This window comes from Equus asinus, chromosome 4 (genome assembly GCF_041296235.1).
Source record: "Equus asinus isolate D_3611 breed Donkey chromosome 4, EquAss-T2T_v2, whole genome shotgun sequence".
Taxonomy (NCBI): domain Eukaryota; kingdom Metazoa; phylum Chordata; class Mammalia; order Perissodactyla; family Equidae; genus Equus; species Equus asinus.
This window is the reverse complement of record NC_091793.1, coordinates 137,095,482-137,119,506: the sequence shown is the minus strand read 5'-3', so window position 1 is coordinate 137,119,506 and position 24,025 is coordinate 137,095,482. Positions and strand designations below refer to the sequence as shown.

General features: G+C 47.5%; 1 protein-coding gene across 3 annotated transcripts in view; it reads right to left on the bottom strand.

The window, feature by feature from the left end:
- Positions 1–24,025, bottom strand: part of KIAA2012 (KIAA2012 ortholog) — a 105,566-nt gene that overhangs the window by 36,808 nt on the left and 44,733 nt on the right. For 2 of the 3 annotated variants that reach the window (XM_044768431.2, XM_070508410.1), the window contains 2 exons: positions 16,569–16,637; positions 9,120–9,196 (listed from right to left, as the gene is read on the bottom strand). In XM_044768431.2, coding sequence (XP_044624366.2) covers positions 9,120–9,196; positions 16,569–16,637 — 146 coding nt within the window. The remainder of the gene's footprint in view (positions 1–9,119; positions 9,197–16,568; positions 16,638–24,025) is intronic. The other variant, XM_070508409.1, reaches the window with a different exon arrangement.

Genomic DNA, 24,025 nt, shown 5'->3' with positions numbered 1-24,025 from the left:
AACACACTGTGATGCAGTTGGAAGCCAGAACAAAAGAGAGCTATGGGCTGTGTACAAATATCCATATGCACACATGTATAACGTAGCGAAACTTACAGAGGACGTCTGTTAAATTAAACAAACAGCATTTTCTTTCTTACTCTTGGGTTATAATACTTGAGCTACAAACTCAAGGAGAAACCCTTCTCCCCAGGGATTTTTCCTCCTCCTTTCCCCTTGCGTATTTTGAAGGGTCCCACCACGGGTTGGCCCTAGAGTCAGTGTGATGTCTCACCTTTGGAAGGAAGGCAGATTCTAAACCCAACCAGCTAGATCTCCACCCGTGGGTCCCCCAGAGCAGCCAAGATACGGATCTGCCCTGCGGCCCCCCGGCCCTCCTCTCTGCTTCTCCCACTCCTTTCTAATTGGGGCTCCCGTCTCTGTAGCTGCGGCTGAGTGGCTCCAGAAGAGCTATTGTCCCTTATTAAGAAGGCTGCAACACTTTCGCTGTCTGACTGCCTCCCACGCAGCTCACAGCTTCATTCTGCCCCAGAGCGAGCTGCCAAGAGTCTCTGGGAACCTGTGGGCAAGCTGAGCTGGAGGAAGAAAACAGAAGGAAGGAGGGTCTTTGTAGCCAAGATCTGAAATGTGCTGGGGCCCACGCCCCCCCATTATCTTAATGCCTGGAGAGCGGGGTCGGGGGGGCCTTTGCTGAAACCCTCACGCGGTCTATCAAGTTGTCACATCAAACCTCTGTGCACACAGGGCGTTTGTCCCCTCCTGTGAGCAAACAAAAGGAAAAGAATCAGTCTCTCCTGTGGACCACCAGGCTCCCTCCTTGGCTGAGAGTCTGTCCCTCCGCTTCCCTGGATTGGGGGCCTCCGAATCCCGATGTGGGTGGCTGGATCTGAGGGATTTAGTCACTCGAGGTGGGGGGTGGGGGAGGGCCGGGATTCTGAGCATCCCCCTCACCATGCACCCTGTTGGCTGGGTGGGGACCAAGTTCTGGAAAGGGCCACCCTTGCCGGAGCTACGAGCTGAAGGGCCTGGCGAATTTCCCTGTGCTCAGCCTTCTCAGGCCCTGTTATTTCTCTTCCATGGCAGCCTGGGGGACTAAAAGTGGGTAGCAGGAATGGGCGCACACGTGGGGCTGAGCAGGGCCTGGAACTCTGCTGGGCTCCCTGGGGCTGGGCTGCCTGGAAGGATCTGAGTGGGAGGGTCTTTGTACACACAGTCAACTTGGGCTAACTTGGAGGGGACCCAGCCTGTGCAAGGCCGGCCTCCCCAGCCGCCCCCAGTCCCATTCTGAGACCTTGTGTGGGTCTAGGTTTCCTTGACCTGGGGGAGCAGAAGACCTCAAGTCTTCAGAAGACCAGATGGAGCACCAGGATCTCAATTCAGCAACCCCGGCTGCCTGCACAGCCTCCTGAGGAACAGAAGGGACCCCAAACCACAGTGTGGTTCCACCCACCACAGGTCTGCTGGGATCTGAGTGCCCATCACCTGGGTTCATCTTGGCTGCCTGACGTCCTGGTCCACTTTTCATGTTCTAAAGGCAATTTGGGGCTGAGTGGACAGTTTTAGGAGGGCTCTACAAGAGGCGTTGTGGAGATAGTTTGGTTAGAAGCCAGAGAAGAGCTTTCTTGTTCCCCTCCTGTCATGAATTTTTGGTCTCCATCCACTTTTTTATGCCTCAACTGTCTGGAAGGACATTTTCCATCCTCCTGAGTGTGCAGCTAGCAAACATTAGACTAGGAAGAGAAACGCTGCAATCTCCAGTCTTGGCTCTTACGAGGGACTTTCTCCACGTCGTTGAGCTTTCTGTGTCTCAGTTTCCCCACCTCACTGCTCTCCTCAGGGAGTTGAGCGAAACCCAGGCACTTTGACTCAGGGCGTCTACTATCTGGGTGTGAATCTCCCCCTGGAGTTCTAATTGATATTGCCCTCAGTTTAATTAAGTGTTCTGGTTGACACAACAGAATCATTGTTTATCTGGCTTAGCAGGAGTTGGGAGAGAAAAGTTTTAAGCCAAAATAGTGATCTCTTCTGCCCCAGGGGAGGTAGAAACTAGCTTCTCCTGTGAGGGGGCGTCCGGCTGTCTTGGCTGGGGCACGCCTGTGTTTGACAGATGATGCACCGACTTTAGACGGGCAGATGGGAGGTGCTGGGCTGCAGGGTGGGAATCTGAACGAGCCCCTCGCTCCTTCCAACCCCAAACTTTAACCCGAACTGTGTGACTTCCCGGTCATGTTGGGTCTGTTGTGACTTTTCCAATCTGACAACCAGCCGAGAGATGGAGAGTCTCAACTTGCAAACTGATTTTGTTGTGAAAAAGGCCATTTTAAATCAGTTGATTTTCACTAGAAAAAGAAATGTTACCCACGGTGCTTTGATTCCCACGCGGGTCCATAACGGCCTGTCTAACCTGTAATTTAGCTGGACAAGGAGCTGAACTAGGCCTGGCAACACTGGGCCAGCCGAGGGCTGGAAGAAGAGAAGGAAAGACACCCCCCTTCCCTGCCCCCGTCCCCTCGACTGGGCCCACCTGTCCTCTGACCTCTCCCTGGGCAGCAGCGTGGGTTGGCGCCTGCTGGATACAGTGCTCCTGGCTCCACCATTCCCTGCCTCCCCCTCCCCCAGGCCTTCCGCTGTGCTCCCTTAGGTCCAGGGTGGAAAACAATTAAAAAAATCCAGGACGAGATGTGAGAAACCCAAAGGAATCTCTGACTGGTGGAATCGCAGGCAGTGGAACACAACTCCAGACACATGGCGGACCCTTGGTGGTGTCTGAGTTTGGGTGTTGGGGCGAGTAGGGTGGGGGAGGGAGAACGGTAGGTAGATTGGCTCATAGTCCTTTGAGTTGTTTCTGCTTTTCAAGCTTCTCCTTTTCCATGTCTGGACCCTTAGACTGTATACAGCCCCAAGTTCTGTTTTATAAAGGCTCTCAGGAAGAGAACAATGATCACTATGATAATTTAGTGGGATTGCCTGGCGACAAGCATTGTGCTAATCCCTTTCCATATGTTGTTTCATCTAATCCTTGTCATGACCCCACGAGGGAAACAAATTATTATCTCTTACAGATGAGGACATTGAGCCTCAGAGAGGTTAAATAACCTGCCCGAAGCCACACAGCCAGTATGGAAGAAGCTGGGATCTCAATGCAACTTTGTGGGCTTCCCTAACCAGCTGGCCCCTTTGCAAGTGCAGGTCACGTGTGGAACGGAGCCCTGTCTGTCTTGACATCTGTTTCCTCATCTGTAAAATGAGGACAATACCTATCTGATAAGGATGTTGTAAGGATCAAGGGAGATATCCTAAACCCACCCATAAAAAATCTCAAAACCATCGGCTGGCTGATATCACTATTTAAAAAGACTCTCTCCAGGTGATGGGGAGGTAGTTGTCCAAGCTTATGATAGGTCCATGGAGGTTCATTATACTAGTCTCTCTACTTTTGCATGTGTTTGAAATTTTCCATAATAAAAATAAAAAAGAAAAAGAAATTAACTAGGCACATATCATGCGTCTGGCTGGAATCAGCAGCCAACAGACCAATAAATACAGACCTACCGGAATCAATGGTTGTCGCAGTGAAAATTCAACAAACGAAAACCTCGATTTTGTAATTAAAAACAAACCCCCTCAGTAAATTATCCTTAAATTGTCAATGGAGTTTTGGGGCTGACAAAGTAATCCTGTGGGGAAGGTTGAACCAGAAGACGAAGTTTGCTTAGATCTTCAAAAAGACTTTGAATCAAGTTCCACAACCAAAGCTGTTTACAAAACCAGACAGAGAGGAGGAGGGAGGGGAGTGAGGAGGGAGCGGGACCGAGCCTGGACCTGGGGGAGCGCTGTGCCTGCCTTAGAGAGAAGGAACAAAGGTGGCGGGTGCAGCTGCTTCTCTAGACGGCTATTCGCCTGGGATCCCTGTTGGTCCAATCTTCCTGATAAGCCTCCAAAAGATCTCCAAGAAGGATGGCTAGTGACATCTCCATTCTGCACAGGACCCACAGCTTTTCCAGAGAGTGACATACGAGATTGCAGCCACCGACAGCAGGAAGTACCGGAGGTCGGAAGAGAGATGTCATCTGAACTTCTGTATCGTTCGTTATCACTGGAAATATCACAAGTACAATCTCCAAATCCTGCATAGAGGATTGAGGACGTCCACCCGGGACGTGGACCTTGATAAACAACAGATTTATTTGTCAATTATTTTTCTGAGTAGCTACCGCGTGCCAGGAACTGTGCTAAACACAAGGGGTACAAAAGTGAATAAAGCAGAATAAGAAAAAAAAAATGTCTTTAAAGATTAGTAGCTTGTTGTTTTAGATAACAGCCAAAAAGTTCACCAGAAGGCAGGGCATGGCTCAGAAGGACACTGAAACAAAAGGGTACCTTGTGCCCTCTACAAAAACTTAGTGTGTCTATAGGTGTTTTTTCATCCTGAAAGGAGTTATGAGCAGCATCTGTGAAACCACCAAGGAAGCAGATGGGGTGAACACAGGTTTATTCCACCTAAATCTGTGTGTGCTAGAGTTACAGGCCACTCTGTGAATCCAAAAGAGGTAAATTTAGGACACGTAAGACCAACTATGAATTTATACTGTTGTAAACTCATGAAATCTGAACTCAAGAGACAGTGCAGGTGGAAATAGAAGTGGCTTTGTGAAATAGGAAAAAGGGACATAATTCCGGTGTTACAGGATTTTTAGGACCCTACCGAAGTTCTAATCCCCACAAAGCAACAAGACAAACCCCAGGACAAAGTAAGGGAGAAAGGATGTTTGCTCTTCCTAACAAAGGGAGCCAACCGACAATGTGAAAACCGGCAAGATGGTTTCTCTCTTATTTTACACAGATACAACGATTCTTGGGAAATCTAATTGAAGTCTGAGCTTGTACTTTGATCCTCCTTCCTGACAACCTCTCTGCCCTGACAGCTCTATAAGCCAGTGGGCGCCGGGCGCCTCCTGGCCCAAGCTTACCTAGATGGGTCTGATGGACAAGAGTTTCATACTTTGAGATCCAGACTTTTCAGAAAAAGAGGCGAATTCATTGTCCCCCAAAGTCTAGGATCAGAGGGATAAAATGCTGAAAAGGAGTTGAGGTCCTTAAAAAGAGAATTCTGATAGCCCTATCCAAAAATTGATCTAATAAAAACCTAATTAATATTAAATAATTTCAACTAACAGTAGTTACAAAATAATGGCACTACGGTGTTGACCCTGGTTTAGCTTGCTGTATGCTTGTTTGCTGTGACCCTAGATGGCTATAAGCCAGACTTGAATAAAACCAGGTATCCTCATGATCCATTTTTCCTTCTTACAGGGAGAATTTTGAAAAAAGTGGAAAACAATGAAAAATCAGGAAGACAATAAAAACAAAAAACTCAATCCAACACACCCTAATTTCAAGTTAACATGACTGCACTTTTTTACATGCATTATTTGCAACTCTTTTCCTTATTTTTTCACATAGTTGTAGTCATAGTTGACACCACTTTGATTTCCACTTTTAAAATTAAATTGGTGGTTCTCAGCTGAAAGGGATTTCACCCTCCAGGGGATACGTGGCAATGTCTGGAGACATTTTCGATTGTCACAACTAGGGGGCGGTTGTGCTCCTGGCAACTGGGGGTAGAGGCCAGGGAAGCTGCTCCACAGCCTCCCGCCCCACAACCGAGACTAGCCGGCCCCGAATGTCGAATGTCGGTGCTGCTGAGGGTGACAACCCTGCATTCAGCCATTAGCATCCCACCAGTTTCCAGTCTGAAGAAGCATCATCTTTTAATGCCTGAATTAACCCCTCACCGAGAGGGACGTGTCACAATCATTTCTCTGAGGTCGGACTATTAGGCTGTTTCCAATTTTTCTCTATTATAGAAAATGCTGCAATGGACATCTCCACTCACTTTTTTCTGCTGAATTATTTTCTTAGGATAAATTCCAGGAAGTCAGAAATACTGAATCAATGGGTCTGAATATTTGTTCACGTTTCACGAGTCAAATTGCCATTTGTCTTTACAAGTGGGTTGAACCAGATTACAAACCACCAAGAGTGTGTTTTACCAAAACCTCGGCAGTACTAGGTGTTGCCATTAAAAAAAGTGAGAGGAGGCACACCTGTCAGATATAAAATGGGACCACCAGTTTGCCTCAATTTGCATTTAAATTGCTACTCAGGATGAATATTTTTCCATACTCGTTTTCTATTACTATTATTTTGGATATGAATTGTTTATGTCTTTTGCTTATTTTTCTAACTGGTTCTCAATATTTTTCTTTTAAAATCGAATGTGATCTTGACCGAGTATAGATAGTAATGCTGTTGTAGTTGATGCAATTATTATAAAGTTTTACTTTCTCCCTCCACAGCATAGATATGTTAACGTTTCCTGCTAGAATTTTCAGTTACAATATTACTACTCCTTTTAGATGCTGGTCACCTGACTCCACCTGCGGCCTCTGCACAGAGAGGCCTCGGTGAAGAGGAGAACCTTCTGGCTATTGACGTGGGCCACCGAGGTGAGAGCAGTATTCGTCCCTGACAGTACCCCAGGATCTAATTTCCCGTAATCAAATGAAAGGCCTTAGGAGGAGCCACAGGCAGAGAGGAAAATAAACGTGAAGGAGAATACTCCATTCTGCCAGGAGTTTGAAGGACCTGCATTAAAAAAAGGGCACGATACCTTTAGGACTTCAGAACTGGCAATGCTCCATATGCCGCTATTAATATGCAAAAAATGCCTTCATAAATACTTGATTCTGTTCACAGTGGGGAGGCAGTTCATTTGACAGAGGAAATGGGAGCTCGGAGTTGAAACATGTCTGCTTGTCTCCTTTCTCTTTTTTCACTGCTCTTTTCATCTCTACATTTCCCCTTGTAGCTTTCTTCCCCCTCTTTCCCCACCTAACCCCTCTCCAGCTGCTAGGAAGCCGCTGATGTCAATTGCTCCTCTCATTTCTGTTTATGGGTTCACCGCCGAGGCCCTGATCCTCGGCTGGGTGTGGAAGGGGTGTCCCCGGAGCTAGTCCTGTGTGCTGGGGGCGGGAGCCCCAACCATCCGCGCGGACCGGGGCCTCCCTCGGACACGCACGGCGGCGGTGCTGGGGCCGACAGGGAGGGGGCGCCCGGGGCGGCCCCGGAGCCGCGAACCCGCGAACCCGCGAACCGTGTCTCGGCTGCAAAGCTCCTGCGGCTTTCTCTCTCACCCACCCATCAGAAACTTCCCAAATCTAGGTCTGTGATTTCTCGTTAAACCACGGTGATGTCAAAAGATTCCACCTTTGGGTCTTTTTTCCCTCGCAGCTAGCACAGTGATAAAAAAGTAAAAGTATTTTGTGCGACTGAACTCCCAATATGGTCAGACCCCAATGAGCGGAGGGAGTGGGGAGTCAGCGGGGATTAATGGGAAGGAGCGAGGAGCAGAACTGCTAATGCTGATAAAGATGGAGTTGTGTGACATCCTAGCCCGCTCAGAGGGGCGAGGCGACCGTGGAGGGAATCCCCGGGGTTCGCCAGCGGCCCATCAGGGTCGTAACTGAAATCTGCTGGGCAGAAATTTGTTTCTAAATCCTTTCCAGATGCTTTATAGTAAACATGAAATTAGTCATTTACATGCAGTAGGTTGAGGAAGTAGTTACAATTGAAGTCAGTGATTAATCTAATAAAGGGCCTTTAGCCTCAAGAAGTACCAGGCTGGGGGTGGGGGGCAAGGCAGACCCTCCCCTCCCTATCCCCTGTTCTCTGTGTTTGGGGGCTGGCGGGGCTCCCTAGACTTTTCCTCAAATGGCTTTCCTTTTGGGGGCTCCTTATAGGAAATAAAGCTCCTGTGGCTTGAACGAACCACGGGTTGCGGTGGGAGCCCCCTCCGTTCACAAAGGCGGGCACACGGGGTTCCGGCGGGAGGGTCTGCCGCCCCTCCGGGAACGGGGATCAGGGTTTAAGACCCCGGGTCCGGTGTCCTCCTGCTGACTGCCAGGCTCATCTCCAGTCTGGGCCTCAACCTGACGCGCCTGAGCCACAGGCTGCAGGTGGTGGTCGGTCTGAGGCACAGGCGCGGGGCTGTGTGGATTTGGGGCGTGTTCAGGGCTGTGTGGGTTTGGCGTGTGTTCAGAGCGTGGGGGGCATTTGCAAGGCATTCGGAGCCATGGAATTATCAAAATAGAGCGTATTGCATTTTCCTTAGTCTCAGACCCTCCTGAGAAAGAAAAGCGTCTAGGTCCCTCGTTAGGGGTGTCTTCACAGGGGGCCGTAACGGCAGTGCCGGGTGGGCGCTGTGGTTCCTCGGAGAGGGAAGGGTGGGCTCTGCTGCTGTGCCCGGCGCGGCCGGACCGGCTGGGCTCCGACGCGAGGGCCAGGGCTTCCGCGGACCCCAGACCCACAGGGGGAAAGAAATGGCTTTTATTATTATCGGGTTTAACGAGTTCAAGGGAAGACGAGACAGCCAGGTGCGGCAGGAAGTGAGATAAGGGGCACCAGAGCTCCTGGCCCCCTCCCGCTCTGACCCCCGGCTGCGGCCCAGCGGGAGAGACCCCAGAGCCTCGGGCTCCCTGAGACCCCCCGCGTGCAGCTCTAGACAGCCCCTCAGTCGCCTCTCTAGAGAGAGTCTGAAGACAGAAGCAGCCTCAGAGCTTCCAAAGAAGCAGCCAACCTATAAACATTTGTGAACACATGTCCTCAAACCACGAACAGATACTCCTAATCCAGCCAGATGAAGCTTTCTCTCCTTTCTTCGTGGTATCCTTTCATTTTTTTCTTGATTGCTATTTTTTCTCCCCATTAGGAATGAGAATTGGGGTGGAAAAATGTGCCCATTGGCACGAAGTCTGCCTCGATGGTGGACACCTCCCTGCGTTTCCCCTTTTTGACTTCGCAGAAGGCAGGGAAAGGCCTATTCAGCTTATTCACACACAGGAAGAGCCAGACAAAACAGTCCAAGTTGAGTTAAGACATTCCAAGTCTATGAGTTAAGGAACCCCTGTGATTTTATAGTCCACTTGTCTCATTTTATTGATGAGGCAAATGAGGCCCAGAGAGGTGAAGAATCTCACCCAGGGCCACACAGCAAGCTGGGACAAGAACCCAAATGTCCTAACTCCCAGTCTCACACTCATTCAGAGCCAATACCGTACCTGCTTCTCTGGCTTTTGGGTCAATGGTGAGGTTTCATTAAGATTCGTGTGAAGATCGGTTCCAGATTCAGTGTTTGCTATGGTGAAAATCATAGAGAAAAGGATCAAGGTTGTCAGATCTGGGTCTCATGAATTTTTACATATACCATATACATATACAGCTAGTTCACATGTGTAAGATTATAAACATCCCCCCCCCCACACCATGGCATCCATATTTACTCACCAAATAATACCCACAGCCTCTATAGGCACAGTCTAAACTCCATGTTAAACATAGTGTTAAAAGCTGATATGCAAGTTTTAATTTTTTTGTTTTGGTTTCTCTTGAAAAGAACAAAAGTAAATTCTTTGTGCTACCAAAATTCAGATAAAGCTGAAATTAAAAAGGAAATATTGATGGAAAAAAATCTGCTGATGCTGTTGAATATAAATTTTGCATGATTGTACTTTACTGAAGTAGGAAAATGCTTCTGCAACCTTCCAGGTAGAGATCAGAGACTTCCCTTTTTCCTCGTAGTGGGGGCGGTGAGGGGGGCAACAGGAGACGTGAAGACACCATGCAAACAAGGGCAAAGGTCACGGTGGCGCTGGTGGGAGGGGACCAAGGGAATTCAGATCCCCAGGAAGCAGGGCCACACTGACCCCAGTGGGGTCCGCCTGTGATCCGTGACTCCTCTCCGCTGCTATGTTACCACCGCTGTAACAAGTTGCAAGCCAAGGTGCACACCGCGAAGTGACCCGCCCAAGGGTGTACGACCAGGGAGATTTTGAGGAACGATTCGAGCCCAAGACTGCCCGACTTGAAAACCCCAAGCTGCAAAAGGATAGATGTATTTTGTCTTTCTTTGTTTCCCCTAAGAAAGTAAATTTAATGTTTATAAAGGAATGTTTATTTGAGGAACAGATTTAGCTAAGCACATGGCCCCTCTGACAAGGATGTCAGTCTCTCGTGTGGGACCAGTGTGCAACAAAAATTTCTTTCCACAGTACTTGCTGCTCATAAGTGGCCCTTTTAGGAGTCTATGGCCATATGTGGCTCTGCATCTTTGTCTCTCTGACCCAAAGCCTCTCCTCATTCCTTGTGGGCTGACCTTTCCTTTTCTGTTGTTTCTCAGCTGTCCTGTCTTATTTGAAAATGGCCCAGATTTAAAACATTTCTTATTTACAACAGCTGGGGAAACTGAGGCTCACAGAATGGTTTTGTGTGATTGGCTCAAGGCCATACCTTGAAATAGCGCAAAACAGAACCCGAACCCAGATCTCCCGACTCAGCATCTTGTCCTCCTCCCTCCACGTCCCACGGCCTCCTGTTAGCCCCACTTGAGCTTGCCACATCGCAGCTGCTTGGCCACGATCCATCCTCTGGACAAACCCGGCCCAGCAGAATTGCGTTGCGATGAGGTTCACTTCACTGTGGCTTGGAAGGAACCCTGGGTCTCTTAGAAATTAAACTTATAAATTTCTAAGGCATAAGGAAAGTTCTTGCAACACCAAGAGAATGAATCAGTCAGCCAGAGTTCAAGAAATGTAAACACATTTTTAGATAGGAGACTGAAAAATCGCTTAGGACTTCTCCATCTCTTGGGTCAAGACCCTGGTAGTTTACTGAGGTCCGAGCTGTCAAGGAGGAGACACGACTCGAGCTGCATTCCTGGGAGATAAAGCAATGGGGGTGGTCAAACGTCCTCTCCAAACAGTGCGGCAGGCTCTACCCCTGTTATCAAGCTGGAGAAACTGATTAAGCCCTCGACCAACGCAGGCAACTGGCTGTGAACATGGGCCGGTTCTTTTTCACCGCTCTGGAGCTGTTGTGTACACTCACAGGCTACAGACAGCACTTCCCGGCCCGCCTGAACCCAGGAGCTCAGAGTCTTTCTATAATGAACATTTCTGCCACTAAAGAGATAAACAGAAAACACATTCCTTCCCTGGCTGCCCACCATCAGGCCCGAGCAGATTTTCAAACGCTAGCATTAATCTAAGCACAGGCTTTTAGCGAGGAGATAGCCTTCCTACCAGATAACCAGGCAGCTTCACAGATGACCCTCCCTGGACGGGGTCTTGTCCCAAACCTCCTCTGCCTTCTTCAAAGCATGGGATCCTTCACCAAACACTCAAAACTTGAAAAGCAGGAAAGAGCATCTGATTCTAGCATGGCATCTGGGACCTCAAAGTTTCCTTCTGTTTAAACCTATGTTGATGATTAATTCCCAAGTTGTTGATTGTTTTAAGTAAAAATGAATCATAGTCATATTTATTGTCATTGTTTCAGAATTCTTATTTTCCTTAGCATGCGATGCTCTGCTGGGCCCCATCTGGCGTCAGAACAGAGACGGAACTCCACTGGGGATGTGCCCAGTGCCAGACAGATCTCAGAAGGCGTCTTTGCCTTTGCACGTGGACTCACTGGCCCTGGCGGAAACCAATGGGAGGAGGCCTGAAAGTCAGCCTTTGCGCCTTCATGGTTTTGTATTTTTGGTCAAAAATGGAAAATGCAATGGCAAACTCCAGATTAGCAAAAAAAAAAAATTTTTTCCCAGTATAAACTAAACCATAAAAGGAAGGATAATTCTGGTCCCTTTACATAGCCCTGCTGACCTTTCCTTAAGAATGATTTCTAAAAATACTTTATTTTATGTGATATGGCTCAAGATGCTTATGATCTATAGAGTGTTTGATGTGTTATAATAAATCTCAAGTCTGCTTGTTTAATGCAGGAGACCAAGACCCAAGATGGCCTCTTGGTGTTGCCAGTATCAAATTCTCAAGACAAGACTTAAGACCTTGTTTATGCTATACATTTTCCCTTTAAATCTTCCTGGAAGAGGAGGAGGAGGGTGAAATGGGCATGTCTAACAGCTGCTCAAACCTGAGAAAGTCTCCAGGCTCAAGACACACCCCAGGGAGCTCTATTAAAGGAGGCAAGTAGGCGGATCGAGAAGATACGAGTCAGTCTGAATTTAAATATGGAAATGCCTACTAAATGCAAGGGCAATGTTTTTCTTCCAGTTTGGAATAGCAGTTCTTTCCCTTGCTTATATCTTCTTCGACCAAGGTTAGCACAGTCTCAAGGGTCTGGCTTTAGTTTTGGGAACACCAACTTCTCTCAAAAGCTCATAAATTATTTCTTATGGAGAGGTCCAAAGGTACATGGCAGTTTACCAAGCCCAAAATGGGAGACAACCAGATGATGAAATTTAAATTCAAGTTGTGTAGCAACAAAATATCCACTACGTGAGAAAGCCTCCAATCGAGATACATTATAGGATTAATACGGACACCTGTGGTGGAAGGAGGGCATTCAAAAAAGAGGCTGAAGGTGGAGCTACGTACAAAGCAGCCAACCCATTCAATTCGTGTGGTGGTCTTAATCCTACAGGAAATATTGTCCTTGGTTACTTGCTCGCAAACAAGTATAGACATCTGGTCTCCCAGCCTCTAGTCTTACCCGCTTCAATCCATTGTCTACATGGCTGGGAGAGTCATTTCTCTAAAACAAAGATCTGGTTATATCAATTCCTGCATAAACAGGATCTCACAGCCTTTGGGATAAATTCCTTAGTTGCTACCCATGGCCCTTCATGGTCTCACTCCTGTCTACACCACCAGCAGCGTTTCTCACCACTCCCTCCCCTCCGTGTGCCCTGGGCGCCAGTCATTACAAGCTGCTTACATTTCTCCCATGTCGACATGTTCTCTGACCCTCATATGGTCTCTCTCTCTGGAGCACCCTTTCCTCTTCTCCACGTGGCTAGTTCCTACATATATCCTTAGAAATTCAGTTTAAGGGTCCTCTCTTTCCAAAAGCCTTCCTACCCTCCAGGCCGCATTAGCCTGTGCTCCTCCGTGGCTCTCAGCGCACTCCACGACTGGAGACCACTTCAAGGCATGGACTTTATCTCTCAACTGTATTCTTGTGCCTAACAGTATTTGGCATTAGTAGATAGTCAATTAGTTTTTATTGAATGAATGAGTGAATGAGCAATCTTTATGTGCTTTGTAAAACAGATTCACTAATTCTTTCTATTGGACATGTTCTGATGCTGTTGTCTTCTTTAATTTCCACATGAGGAATTATAGAGAACTAAGACAACAGCAGATGAAAATTCCTAGACCACAGGGAGATGTGTGAAAGAAGCAAGAGAGAAACTAGGAGGAAAAAAAGTCCTTAGGAAAAGCCTCATGCTTCTTTATGGTCTTTTTGATGAGAAGCTAGGCCAAATGTCTGAAGGGTGATGAAAAAGAAAAGAGTATTTATGGATTACTAGTTAATGAAAGTTATAATTTTTCGATCACTCTGACAGAAGAAAAATTAATATTCTAAACTTTGTTATAGGTTGAGAAACATACCTGATACACATACTGACATCTTAAAATTCATACCAGCCTTAAATTGCATTGTGTTGAACACTACTTCCCTGCCTGAGCAAGGCCCTGAGTCCTCGTGTGTGTATACATACACTAAGTGAACGGCAGATGCTGGCTACTGGGAGGGATGCGTCCTGAGAATTCCCAGAATCCTTAGATTTGTGGGTACCCCTAGTGTATATCATATCCCCAATAAAACCAAAGTAGAAACAAAGAAAGAGGGAGAGTTCTTCAGACTCTTAATGAGTCTATAAATAAAGGAGTAGAGTGATTTATAAAACTATTTTTTTTGGCAGAGAATCATCAAATTGTTAGACCACTTCACTTTCTCTTACTTCCATCACCAGCCCTAGCAGTTGGCTTTCTTTTTAGGGCCATTAAAAAATATTTATATATATAAAAAAAAATCAATGTTGTTCTTTTTAAAAAACAACTTCGCAAGAGCTATTGCAGATGTTACAATAAATATAGACCACGACACTGAGATGTGGGCGCTCGGCGGTGGGCTAGGTGCCCCCACCAGCTTAGTGATGGTTTGCTGTCTTCTGGCCTTGTGATGTCTATGATTTGACGTCGCGCCTCTATAAAATGACCACGTGTATGTGTCCCTGACTTCAGAAGTCATTTGTAAATAGATGAAACTGAACTTCAAGTCCACAAATACCCAAAGTCCAGCATTTATATAATTTTTTAGAATCCTCTCATTTTTTCCTGAAAATATTCATTAAAACCAAATGACCCAAAAGAAAACAAAAAGCTGTGGAAGCTCTATAGGTGACTGCAATGAATAGACGTTTTAAATCGCTCTTTGAACTCAATTCCAGGGAGTATCAGATACTTTCCGAGTAGTGTTATATCCATTTTCTTAAAAACAAATGGGGAATGTTGAGCACAAAGAGATGTAAGAATGTTTTGTTAAGATCATTGAGCAAATCAAGGGAACAAATCAGCTTCCTATATTCTAAGCCCTGAAAGAGATACTCTGTGCTTATACGGGCAGGCCCACTGGGAGGGGGAGTTGTTATTTAATTGCTATAGAGTCATAGTTTTGCAAGATGAAAAGAGTTCTGGAGACTGGTGGCGTCACAATGTAAATCTACTGAACTGTACACTTAAAAATGGTTAAGAGGGCAAATTTTATGTTGTGTGTGTTTTATCACAATTAAAAAAATGTCAGGGAACAGGAGATGAGGAATTACGCTTCAGGCAGAGGGAACAGTACGTTCAAAGCTGGGAAATAACACAGAGATTTGCATTAGCCTTGGGTCTTTCAGTTACTAGCAGGAGAGATGAGAAGGAATAGAAGTTTTCCTTCTCTTTCCTGGCCATAGAGCTCGCCGGGGGGCAATTCTGAAATGGTCCCCGTCTGTCTCTGGTACTCTAACATCTCCCTGTCTGTGCTTTTCTCCTTCTTGTGCCTCCTCCCCATATAGCTAATATCCTCTGTTCATCCACGCCCTCCAGGGCACGCCACCAGTCAGGCTTGTTTCAATCTTTGAAACTCTACTTAGCCCGGAATTACCCACCTCTGTTTCCACCCCATCAGAATTTTCAGTCCCTCAGAGCAGCTGTTCTCAGGTGAGTTGCAAGAGGACAGCCATGTGATTAAGTAAATTTTTACTAACATGCGGGTGACTATTATCTGCACAGAAGTATCAGCCTTCTGAGAGAATTCTTCTGAATTCAAAGTGAATCTACTACTAGTGAGATTTTAATAGTAGAATGAAGTGAAACTGTAACATTTTGGGCCACATTAGGAAGAATATTTTTGGTCTGGAAAGCTACCCTCTAAACAGGCCTATCTTGCTTGAAAATCTTTCTCAAGAGTTTGGTTCTCCCAAACTGTTCCTACTTTTTCTCAGCTTCTCCCCTTCTCCCCATGTCTCTAAAAGTTGTAAATCATTTTCAGTCTTACCCACAAAAGAGTATCTGATGCTGGGTAAGGGGAATTGGAGGGAGAAAAGGCTATGCAACAGAAGCCATTTATTAGTATGGGTCATGAACAGAACCTTCCTAAACTCTCACACATCGTCAGATGGAAACGCGCCTATCTAGACTGACATCACCACTAACCATGCATAGCGGTAAAAACGCAGCTTCCTAGGGGTCAAAGCCCAGCTTCACCACTTAGCTGTGTGACCTTGGGCAAATCAGTCAACCTCTCTGAGCCACATTCTCCTAGGTGAAAAATGAGGATAATACTAGAACTTACTTCACATCGCTGCTGTGAGAATGAAGTGAAATAATGAATATAAAGCACTCAGCATGATGTTTGGCATATCAATGATAGATAAAAATGGTAGCCATCATCTTCATCACCATCATCATCATCATTGTCCTCATCATATCCATCAGCATCCTTCACTGGAGGGCTCCTATTAAGAGCTGCTCTGGCCCAGTTCTGACTGACAAGTGAGAAGGAACAGAACTGACACTGCAACTCTTCCCGCATGGTCAGGATGTCCATCCAAGGACAAGAATGCCAGGCTCCAAGTCTTCCTCCACCTACAGACTTTGAGAAGGGCCAGCACATGACTGTGCCTCTCCTCCTTCTAGTCTTACAGTCTCTGGCAAAAACAATTTCCTCCACCCAGCTCTGGCTCCAGCCCTCGATCCGTGGCATTGCTTTCTGTTACTACAGCAGGTCCCTTATGCAGGATTCATTGCTGCCTGCCCCAAAAGAAGCAGTGAGGAAGACCACACATGTTCCCTATTCATCGAAGACTGTTTTTAAGAGAGAGAGCGCCTCCACATAATCATCCTTTCCCCTGGTCTGAAGTGGAAGCAGCAGTAGCAGTGGGTGGAGGATGAGCTACCCGCCAGCCCACACTCCTGGTTCTCGCTTCTCTCTCCATGGGGCAGAGGAAAGATAAGAGGAAGCTCCGGAGACGGGGAACTGGCTGCGGTCAGCCAAGGATGCCCCAATCCTCAGGCTGTCCAAAAGGACCCTCTTTCCTACTTATTGCTATATCTGGGGAGAAATGGTGTATTTCTGGAGGTCTAGGTATGAAATAATAAGTACATGAGTCAAATGACATAGAGGAGAAGTAGAGGTGACTTTTCAGAGGAAAAGCTTACCTTTTAGGGGACATTGAATTCTAGACCTCTCCTTTTCTTGGCCAGTATTTGAACTGACAGATTCACAGGCTGAAAAACAATAAGGGTTTTACCTTTGAGTGTGAGAAAGTCTTGAAAAAAGCTATTTTCCTTACCCCATGACAGCGGAAAACACAGTAGAGGCCTTGATGCTTAAGCCTCATAATGAATTGGATGGTTCTGAAACCCCGTAGATGCCATCCTGGAGAGAAGGTTGATCTAGGATCTAAAAAGTCTTGAAGAAAATAATAGTTTTATTCAAGATGTTTAAGGACCATGATGCTAAAATTCTGCGAACTTTTGATGGAGCACAAGCAGGAGACAGTTGATGGCTGAAGCTGCTGTGAGGAGATGCCCGGGTCTGGACTGCAGACAGGCCTGGGGCCCTGCGTGTGCAGTGGGGGATGACGGGCAGCGTGAGGAGCTCCACCTTCTGGCTGTGGCACCCATATGAGGCGTGGACCAGGAGAGGTGGGAGGGATTCGAGCATGTCAGATTCCAGCCAAAAAGACAGACAGGCTTGTGTGCAGCCCCGATGAAGTTTTTTGCCATCTCTTACAGTCACCTTGTGTGGGAACGATTCCCCTAGCTGTCCTTGTCAGTCAAAATAATGCTATTTTAACAGCCAAAGAGAATTAGGATGACAGGCCAGAGAAAGACAGTTAAGGGAGAGGTAATAGACAGCAAAGAGGTCAGTTGAGTGGATCCAAAATGGAAGACGATTTTTAATGGGAAATTTGGTGTGTGTGTGTGTGTGAGAGAGAGGTGTGTGAGATATCAAGGAGATAGCAAGAGGGAAGAAAAAGGCAGGGGGAATCAGAAAATTCAAACTGGAAAGGATTTTGAGATCTTCCATCTCACTACCCCCCGACTCATTTCAAATCCATTGATGGATAGATGCATGTATGCTTCGTTGTCTCACTGCTGATGATAAATACACTAGAGAGGTTGTCAGAAAAGAATGTTTGGTTTTATTGATTTGCTGAACTGCGGTGGGCCCTGGAAGACCTGCTCCTTGGTCTTGCCCACCTGGGGAGCACGCTTGCAGCCACACACACACTCACAACTCAGGCCCAGCCGGGCAGCTTGGGACTCTGGGAGCCAATGCTGGAGAGAGAGAAAGCCATAATTAGCGCTAATTGTTGACCCTACAGTTCAAGAAGAGATGCTCTGGAGAAAGGGAAATGAGAACAAACATTAATTATTGAGTGGGGACCTTGGAGACAGACACTCCGGATTAAAAGGAGAGAGATAAATTGCATAATGAATGTTAATTTTCCCTCAAAGAATTGAGTGGTCGGCGGTAAGAAGGAGAAAATAGGCTAAAACCATCATGAAAGAGAAACCTCAGTGTGTGTCGGGGGAGAGAGCACAGGAGGCTTACAGAAACACGTGCCATCACTGCTCGCCGCCGGCCCTCTGCCTTACTCCCAAAAAGTGGCCACCAGGTTTTCCTTGCACCCTTATCTACCACAAGTTGTCTGCCAGGAAGCTCAACCGCTTCCCGGACAGAACAGAAGCCAGAGAACAGCCACATTGCCTTCCTGACAAGCCGAGAGGCGCACGACGCTGGAACCCGTTTTTAGTATGCTGGTGGGATTTGACTTAAAACAAGGGAGGCGGCTGGAGCTCAGCGCCACGCGGGGGAGGGCTGTGGCCCTGCGTGTGCCGCCTCGGGGTGCGCGGGCTCCGGGGCTTTCAATGTTGTTTTATCTTAAGTACAACATACGAGACACACACGCACGCACACACCGCGCCCTCAAAATAATCCTCTTCACTGAAGGTGAAAACAGAAACAGGGTAATTTGAGTAGAAAATGGGAGATGAGACGTAGCCAATTGTGTAGAGGGCTCTACCAACAGGCTTGTCCCCGGCTGCTCAGACTCCGCGCCGGGAGACCCATGTCCAGCGGGCGGCCGGGGATGCTCCGCGCGCCTCCTGCATCCGCGCTGCCCGCCGTCCTCCGTGACGCCACTGGCGCTCGGCCTTTCTGTCGCCTGTTCCCTCACGCTGTCACACACTGGGTTGCCTGACACCCCCTCAAACATCTGGGGTTCCTTGTTGCCCAGAAAGCAGCGTTTCAGCTCGGTCCCGGCGCCCCAGGCCTCCCCCTCCGCCCCAGGCAGCGCCCCCGCGGTCCGCACGCACGGCTGCTCGTCCCTCCCCCGGGGACACTTTCCCAGCTCTGCCTTTGTTCGTGCTGGCCCCTCAGCTGCTCGGGTCTGTCCCTCTTTTCTGTTTATCCATTGCTACTCATTTCTCAAAGGTCAGTGCAAGTGGGGGTTCCTCCGCAAAGCCCCTCCCGGTCCCCGCGGTTGGAAGGAACGGCTCCTTCCCGGACCCCTGGATCCTGGGCCGGGGCCTCTCCCCCGCGGGTTCCCTCTGGCCTGGGCCCCGTCCGTTGTCTGTGAATCTGTTTGCACACGGGCTGTGAGTCCCTGGGGGCCGCAGCCGTGGGCCGGAGGGGAGCCTCGGGCGGTGGGTGAGGCGGGCACAGGCCGGGGCAGGCAGGCCTGGCCGTCAGTCCCCGCTCTGCCGCCCACTGGGGGTGATGGCTGCGTGGGAGGTAACCTCCTCGTGTCTGAATGTCCTCACCTGTGATATGTGAATGAAAACACTCACTTCACAGGATTATAGGGGTGACGGCCGTGATGACAGATGGGGCCCAGTCCCTGAGAGCGTTTGCTCTCAGCGTTAGCATCCCCACCTGTCCCTTGCTGGTGGCCGTGTTCAGCACATGTTGTCAAAGGAGTCAAACGCCTGTGTAAGGGGTCTCCTCTCTTTTATGTCCAGTGACATTTTATATCAGAATTTTACTTAATACTTTACAAGATTATGATCTGGTTTGATTGTCACAAAGCAACGTGAACTAGGTTGGCAGACCTTATAGCTGCATTACGGTGGCCAAGGAACGTGGTAAGTGGCTGTAAGAAAGAGACTCCAGAAGGTGCACACTGACTTCATGTCACGTGAGTTCAGAGGTAGGCGGCAGACCAGGCCGGCTCTGCTCGTGAGGTCACCCAGGCCCTGTGGTTCCTTTTATCTCACGCGTCATCATCCCATAGAGTGTTGCCCTATTCCACATGGTCGAAGCCATTTCACCACCTCAACCAAGTCCAAGGGGAAAGAGGAGGAGGGCAAGCAGCGTCCTCTTAAAGACATGACCTGGCAGTCACGCACCTGCTTCCGTTCACTTTCCATTCGCCATAACTTGCTTACATGGCCTCACCTGGCTGCAAGGGGGGCTGGAGGCATATTTCTAGCTAGGCAGCCACGTGTTGCGCTAAACTTCAGGATGGGGGATTCTAGTATCAAAAGGAATAATGGAAAAATGGCTATTGCGGAACAATTAAATTCTTTGCTACTCAGTTTCAATCAGTATTTATGGCCAATGCTCTGGGAGGATCTACCGTGTATTCTGGGGTATACTCAAGTACATGGGGGGGGTGGTCTGCCCAGAGGAATTTTAAATCTTGGAGAAGAAAGAAGAAAAAGAGTATAAGAGATAAGGGAAGTGAGGAAGTGCCTGGTGAGAGGGCCAGACAGTAGGAATTAGTGGAACCTAAGGAAGCAGCCATCGATGTGGGCTGAGGGGGCAGGTGAGGCGTCACAGAGAAGGTGGGACTTCAGCCAGTCCTTGAAGCCTGGGAACGTGGCAAGAGGGACTAGAGGCAGAATGATTTAGTGGGAAGAGCTTTGACCTCAGTGGGCGCAGGAAGATCTGGGTTTGAGCCTTACATTTGACACATAGAAGCTGTGTGACTTTGAGCAAATCACCACACCTCTCTGTGCCTCAGTTTCCTTATTCATAAAATGAGAGGGTTTTCAAACTGTGGTCTCCCAGCTCCGGCGGCTCTGCATGGACCCCTCCCCAGGAACCGTCTCAGGAGGGGACGAACTAGCTGGACTGTGGAGACGTTGGGGAGGATGCAGCCACACCGGCCCCACTTCACCGGGCAGCTCTGCTTTTATCTGTCTGATCTACTGGTCCCTCAGGGAGGCTGTTAAAGTGTTTCTTCTGCTTAAGCCCTGAGGAAGGCGACGCCTGTTGCCTCCCAGCTCTAGATGTCTCTGAAACAGAACAAAGCAAGGGAGGTCTTCACAGGCTTCGCAGGCTCTGTACAAAAATGCAAGTCCCATCATATGCAAAAAATGAAGAGGAATTAAATATTCTTCAACATTTCATATTGATTTTTTTTCTTCCAAAAAAAAAATTTCTAGCAGATTCAGAGAGAACTATTATTTTTGACATTTTTCTTCTTTGGAAGGCGTAGAGTGGTGATGACCACATTTTCAACCACATACGAGGTAGGGGAGTCTTTGTACTTGTAGGAATCGTGGGAGGTTTTTGTCGAAGGACAGGAGACTCCCTGGGGTGTCTAGTGGCTCTCAGAGCACCGTCCAGCGAGGGCTGCTTAGGCCGTGCAGGGGTCACTACGCTGAGGGACAGGACTTCCCTCTGAAGTCCGGACAAACATAGCCATTCCAACCTGCCCTGGGGTCTATGTGACCTCAAATTAGCCCCATGCCGAGCCTCATGGGAATCTCCCATAATTGCTGTAAGAAGAGTACGTGGGTCAGAGCTTGGTGGGGAACAGAAACCACCAGGTACTTTAAGAAGAAACAGCCTGTCTGTAGATACTTGGTGGTTACAAAGTTGCTGTGGCAACTGCCTCTTGACACACTCGGTCTTCCTGGGCTCACTTACCAGCATCAGTAGCCAAAAGCTTTGATGCCTCTGCCTCACTTCTGCCCTCCAAATTTCATGCAAGTGCATCTAATTGGCAGAACTTAATTTGCATCCAGCCCCTAAGTTATCTGGGAAATGTAGTTTTCAGCCTTCTAGCCTCTGCAGTACAGGAAGGCCCACTGGAAGGAAATGCTGGGTGCCACGTGACCATGTCCAGCCACGTTTTCCTTTATTTCAACATTTGACCTGAGATCACTGGAACTGTCAACATTATTTCTTATGGGTTATTAACAAACACTGATTGGGCCCAAGGGCCTTATTGCCACGCAGGCTTCCTGCTGCCTTCCTCTACTTCTCACTCAGAGATGGATGGATTGTGGACCCTACCATTCAGAAGCGATGTTTTGAAAATGAAAATAAGAACAGTCATGAATTATTGAATGGCTGAGAGCACGCTTCAGGATTTAGACAACAGAGCTACCCCAGCGAGAGAGTCTCCTCTGGAAGGAACCTTAGAAATCATCAGTTTAGTGTTTTCCAAAGTGTGTTCCAGAAACTATTAAGAACTGCACAATGCTTTGCTAAAAACAATAAAGAATTCAGTGCTCAAATAAGTTTGGGATACAAGGCATATTCTCAACGGGAGGAGCTGAAATTCACAATGGCCTCTTAGAGGCTCTGTGAAGTCCTGCCATAAGGAAACGTTAGCTGCTGGTTTCCAAACTTATTTAACCTCGGAACCTTTTGCTTTTTACATAATGCCTGTCAACTTTCTGAGGAACTGGAGTTCTATGGGACACACGCTGGGAGGACTGGATCTGAGCCCAGCTCCTCTTTTCCCATATTAGGGAGCTGAGGTCCACAGCAGTGCAACTATTTGCTCCCGATCACAGATATCGCGGGTGGTAGAGCTGAGAATAAAGCCCAAGACTTTGGACATTTAGTCCAGAGTTCCTTCTTCTTCCTGACTCTGCCTCATCTAAGGACTTCTCCTCCTTCAGATCTCCAGGCGTCTTCTCTAAAGCAACAGCTGCTAAGAGAAAGGCTACTCAAGAAAAATCATACTTTGTCAATGACCCTACCAACACGGATGGATTCTTTTACCCGTGAGCCCCACAACCAACATGACCACAAATGGCAAATGGAGAAAACAAAGAGAAAGCCAACTATTTAGCATATGTTTGCCCCCAAATCATCAGTGTTTTGAGACCAGCTGGATATTCTTGGCCCCTTCATCTTTCTGTTTACCAAATTGCAGACCACCAGGAAATGACACCAAGGATATTATGTATTACTGAAGACAAATTACCCCCACATCTAGTGACTTAAAACGGTAAATTTGTATTATATCTGACACAGTTTCTGTGGGAATCTGGGAGTGGCTTGTGTGTGTACTTCTGGGGCAGAGCCTCTGGGGAGGCTGCAGTCACAGTGTCAGCCAGGATGTAGTCATTCGGAGGTTTCACTGGGGCTGGAGCATCTCCTCTCGAGGCAGCTCACTCACAAGCCTGGAAAGCTCGTTCTAGCTGTTGGCAGGAGGCTTCGGTTCCTTGCCCTGGGGACCTCTCCATAAGGCTGCTTGAGCGGCCTCGTGACGGACATAGCAGCTGGCTTTCCCCAGAGGGGTAATCCAAGAGAGAGAGCAAGGAGAAAGCCAGTCTCAGAAGTCATACGCCATCACTTCGGTCATATTCTATTTCCGTTAGAAGTGAGCCGCTGTGTCCCATCCACTCTCAAGGGGAGTAGAGTTAGGCTCTCCCCTTTGAAGGAACAAGTGTCAAAGAATTTGTGGACATATTTTAAAATCACCACGCCAAGAAAGAATTGCAAGAGAGAAGGATGTTATTAAATGACCAAAAAATAAGGAACATTTTTGGGGTAAAAATCCATTTGGGACAAGAACCAGTGTTAACTGGAAACTCTGAAAGAGCTCAAGAATTTAAAGTGACATGGGACTGGAGTCCCAGCCTGAATCATCGGGACAGACATCCCTGAACTTCTAGCAGTAAGCCTTCTGAATAAAAGAATTTCTGAAAGAAATCTTCCATTGCTGCCACCACAACCGGGAGACTAGATGCGGGATTTGGATCATGGATAAGCAATTCAGAGCACATATCCCCTGTTTTGACTTGTATCCATCCAAGTTAACTTTTCCTTTCTTAAGCCTTTGAATTTTCTAAGTGTTGCAACATCCCGCCAGGACCAGGAGGGTCAAATTCCAGCTCTAGTCTTCACAACTTTTTTTCTTTTTCTGAAGGTTCGTATTCATCTTTCTATGCTGTCTGAAAGCAAGATATCATGATCTAATTGCCTAAGAATTTATTCCAAATAGATGTTGACAGAGTCTGAATGTCTCAGAAAGATCAGACAGATCATATTCCCTTCTTACTCAAGATTTTTTTAAATTTAAAAAACCCAACTATGATTCCAAAAGAACTTTCCTTTGTGGCATCTGGGGTATTCAGTCAATCAACAAGCATTTCTTGGACATATGATAAAGATGAGAGGTGCTCTAGGCCTCGTGTAATATATTTGGGAGCTAAACAGAAAACAGATGCAGATAAATACAATAATCATAACAGTCGGATTGAGAGGGAGGAATGGGCTGAGGCAGTTGTATGAGATGAGGTGGATTTACTAAGGAGAATTTTCCAGAAAAGATGAGCCTTTGTCTGGAACATAAAGCTATTCTAAACATTTGGGGACAACTGGGCAAAGGCTGGAAGATAAGAGAAGGAAGACTGAATGT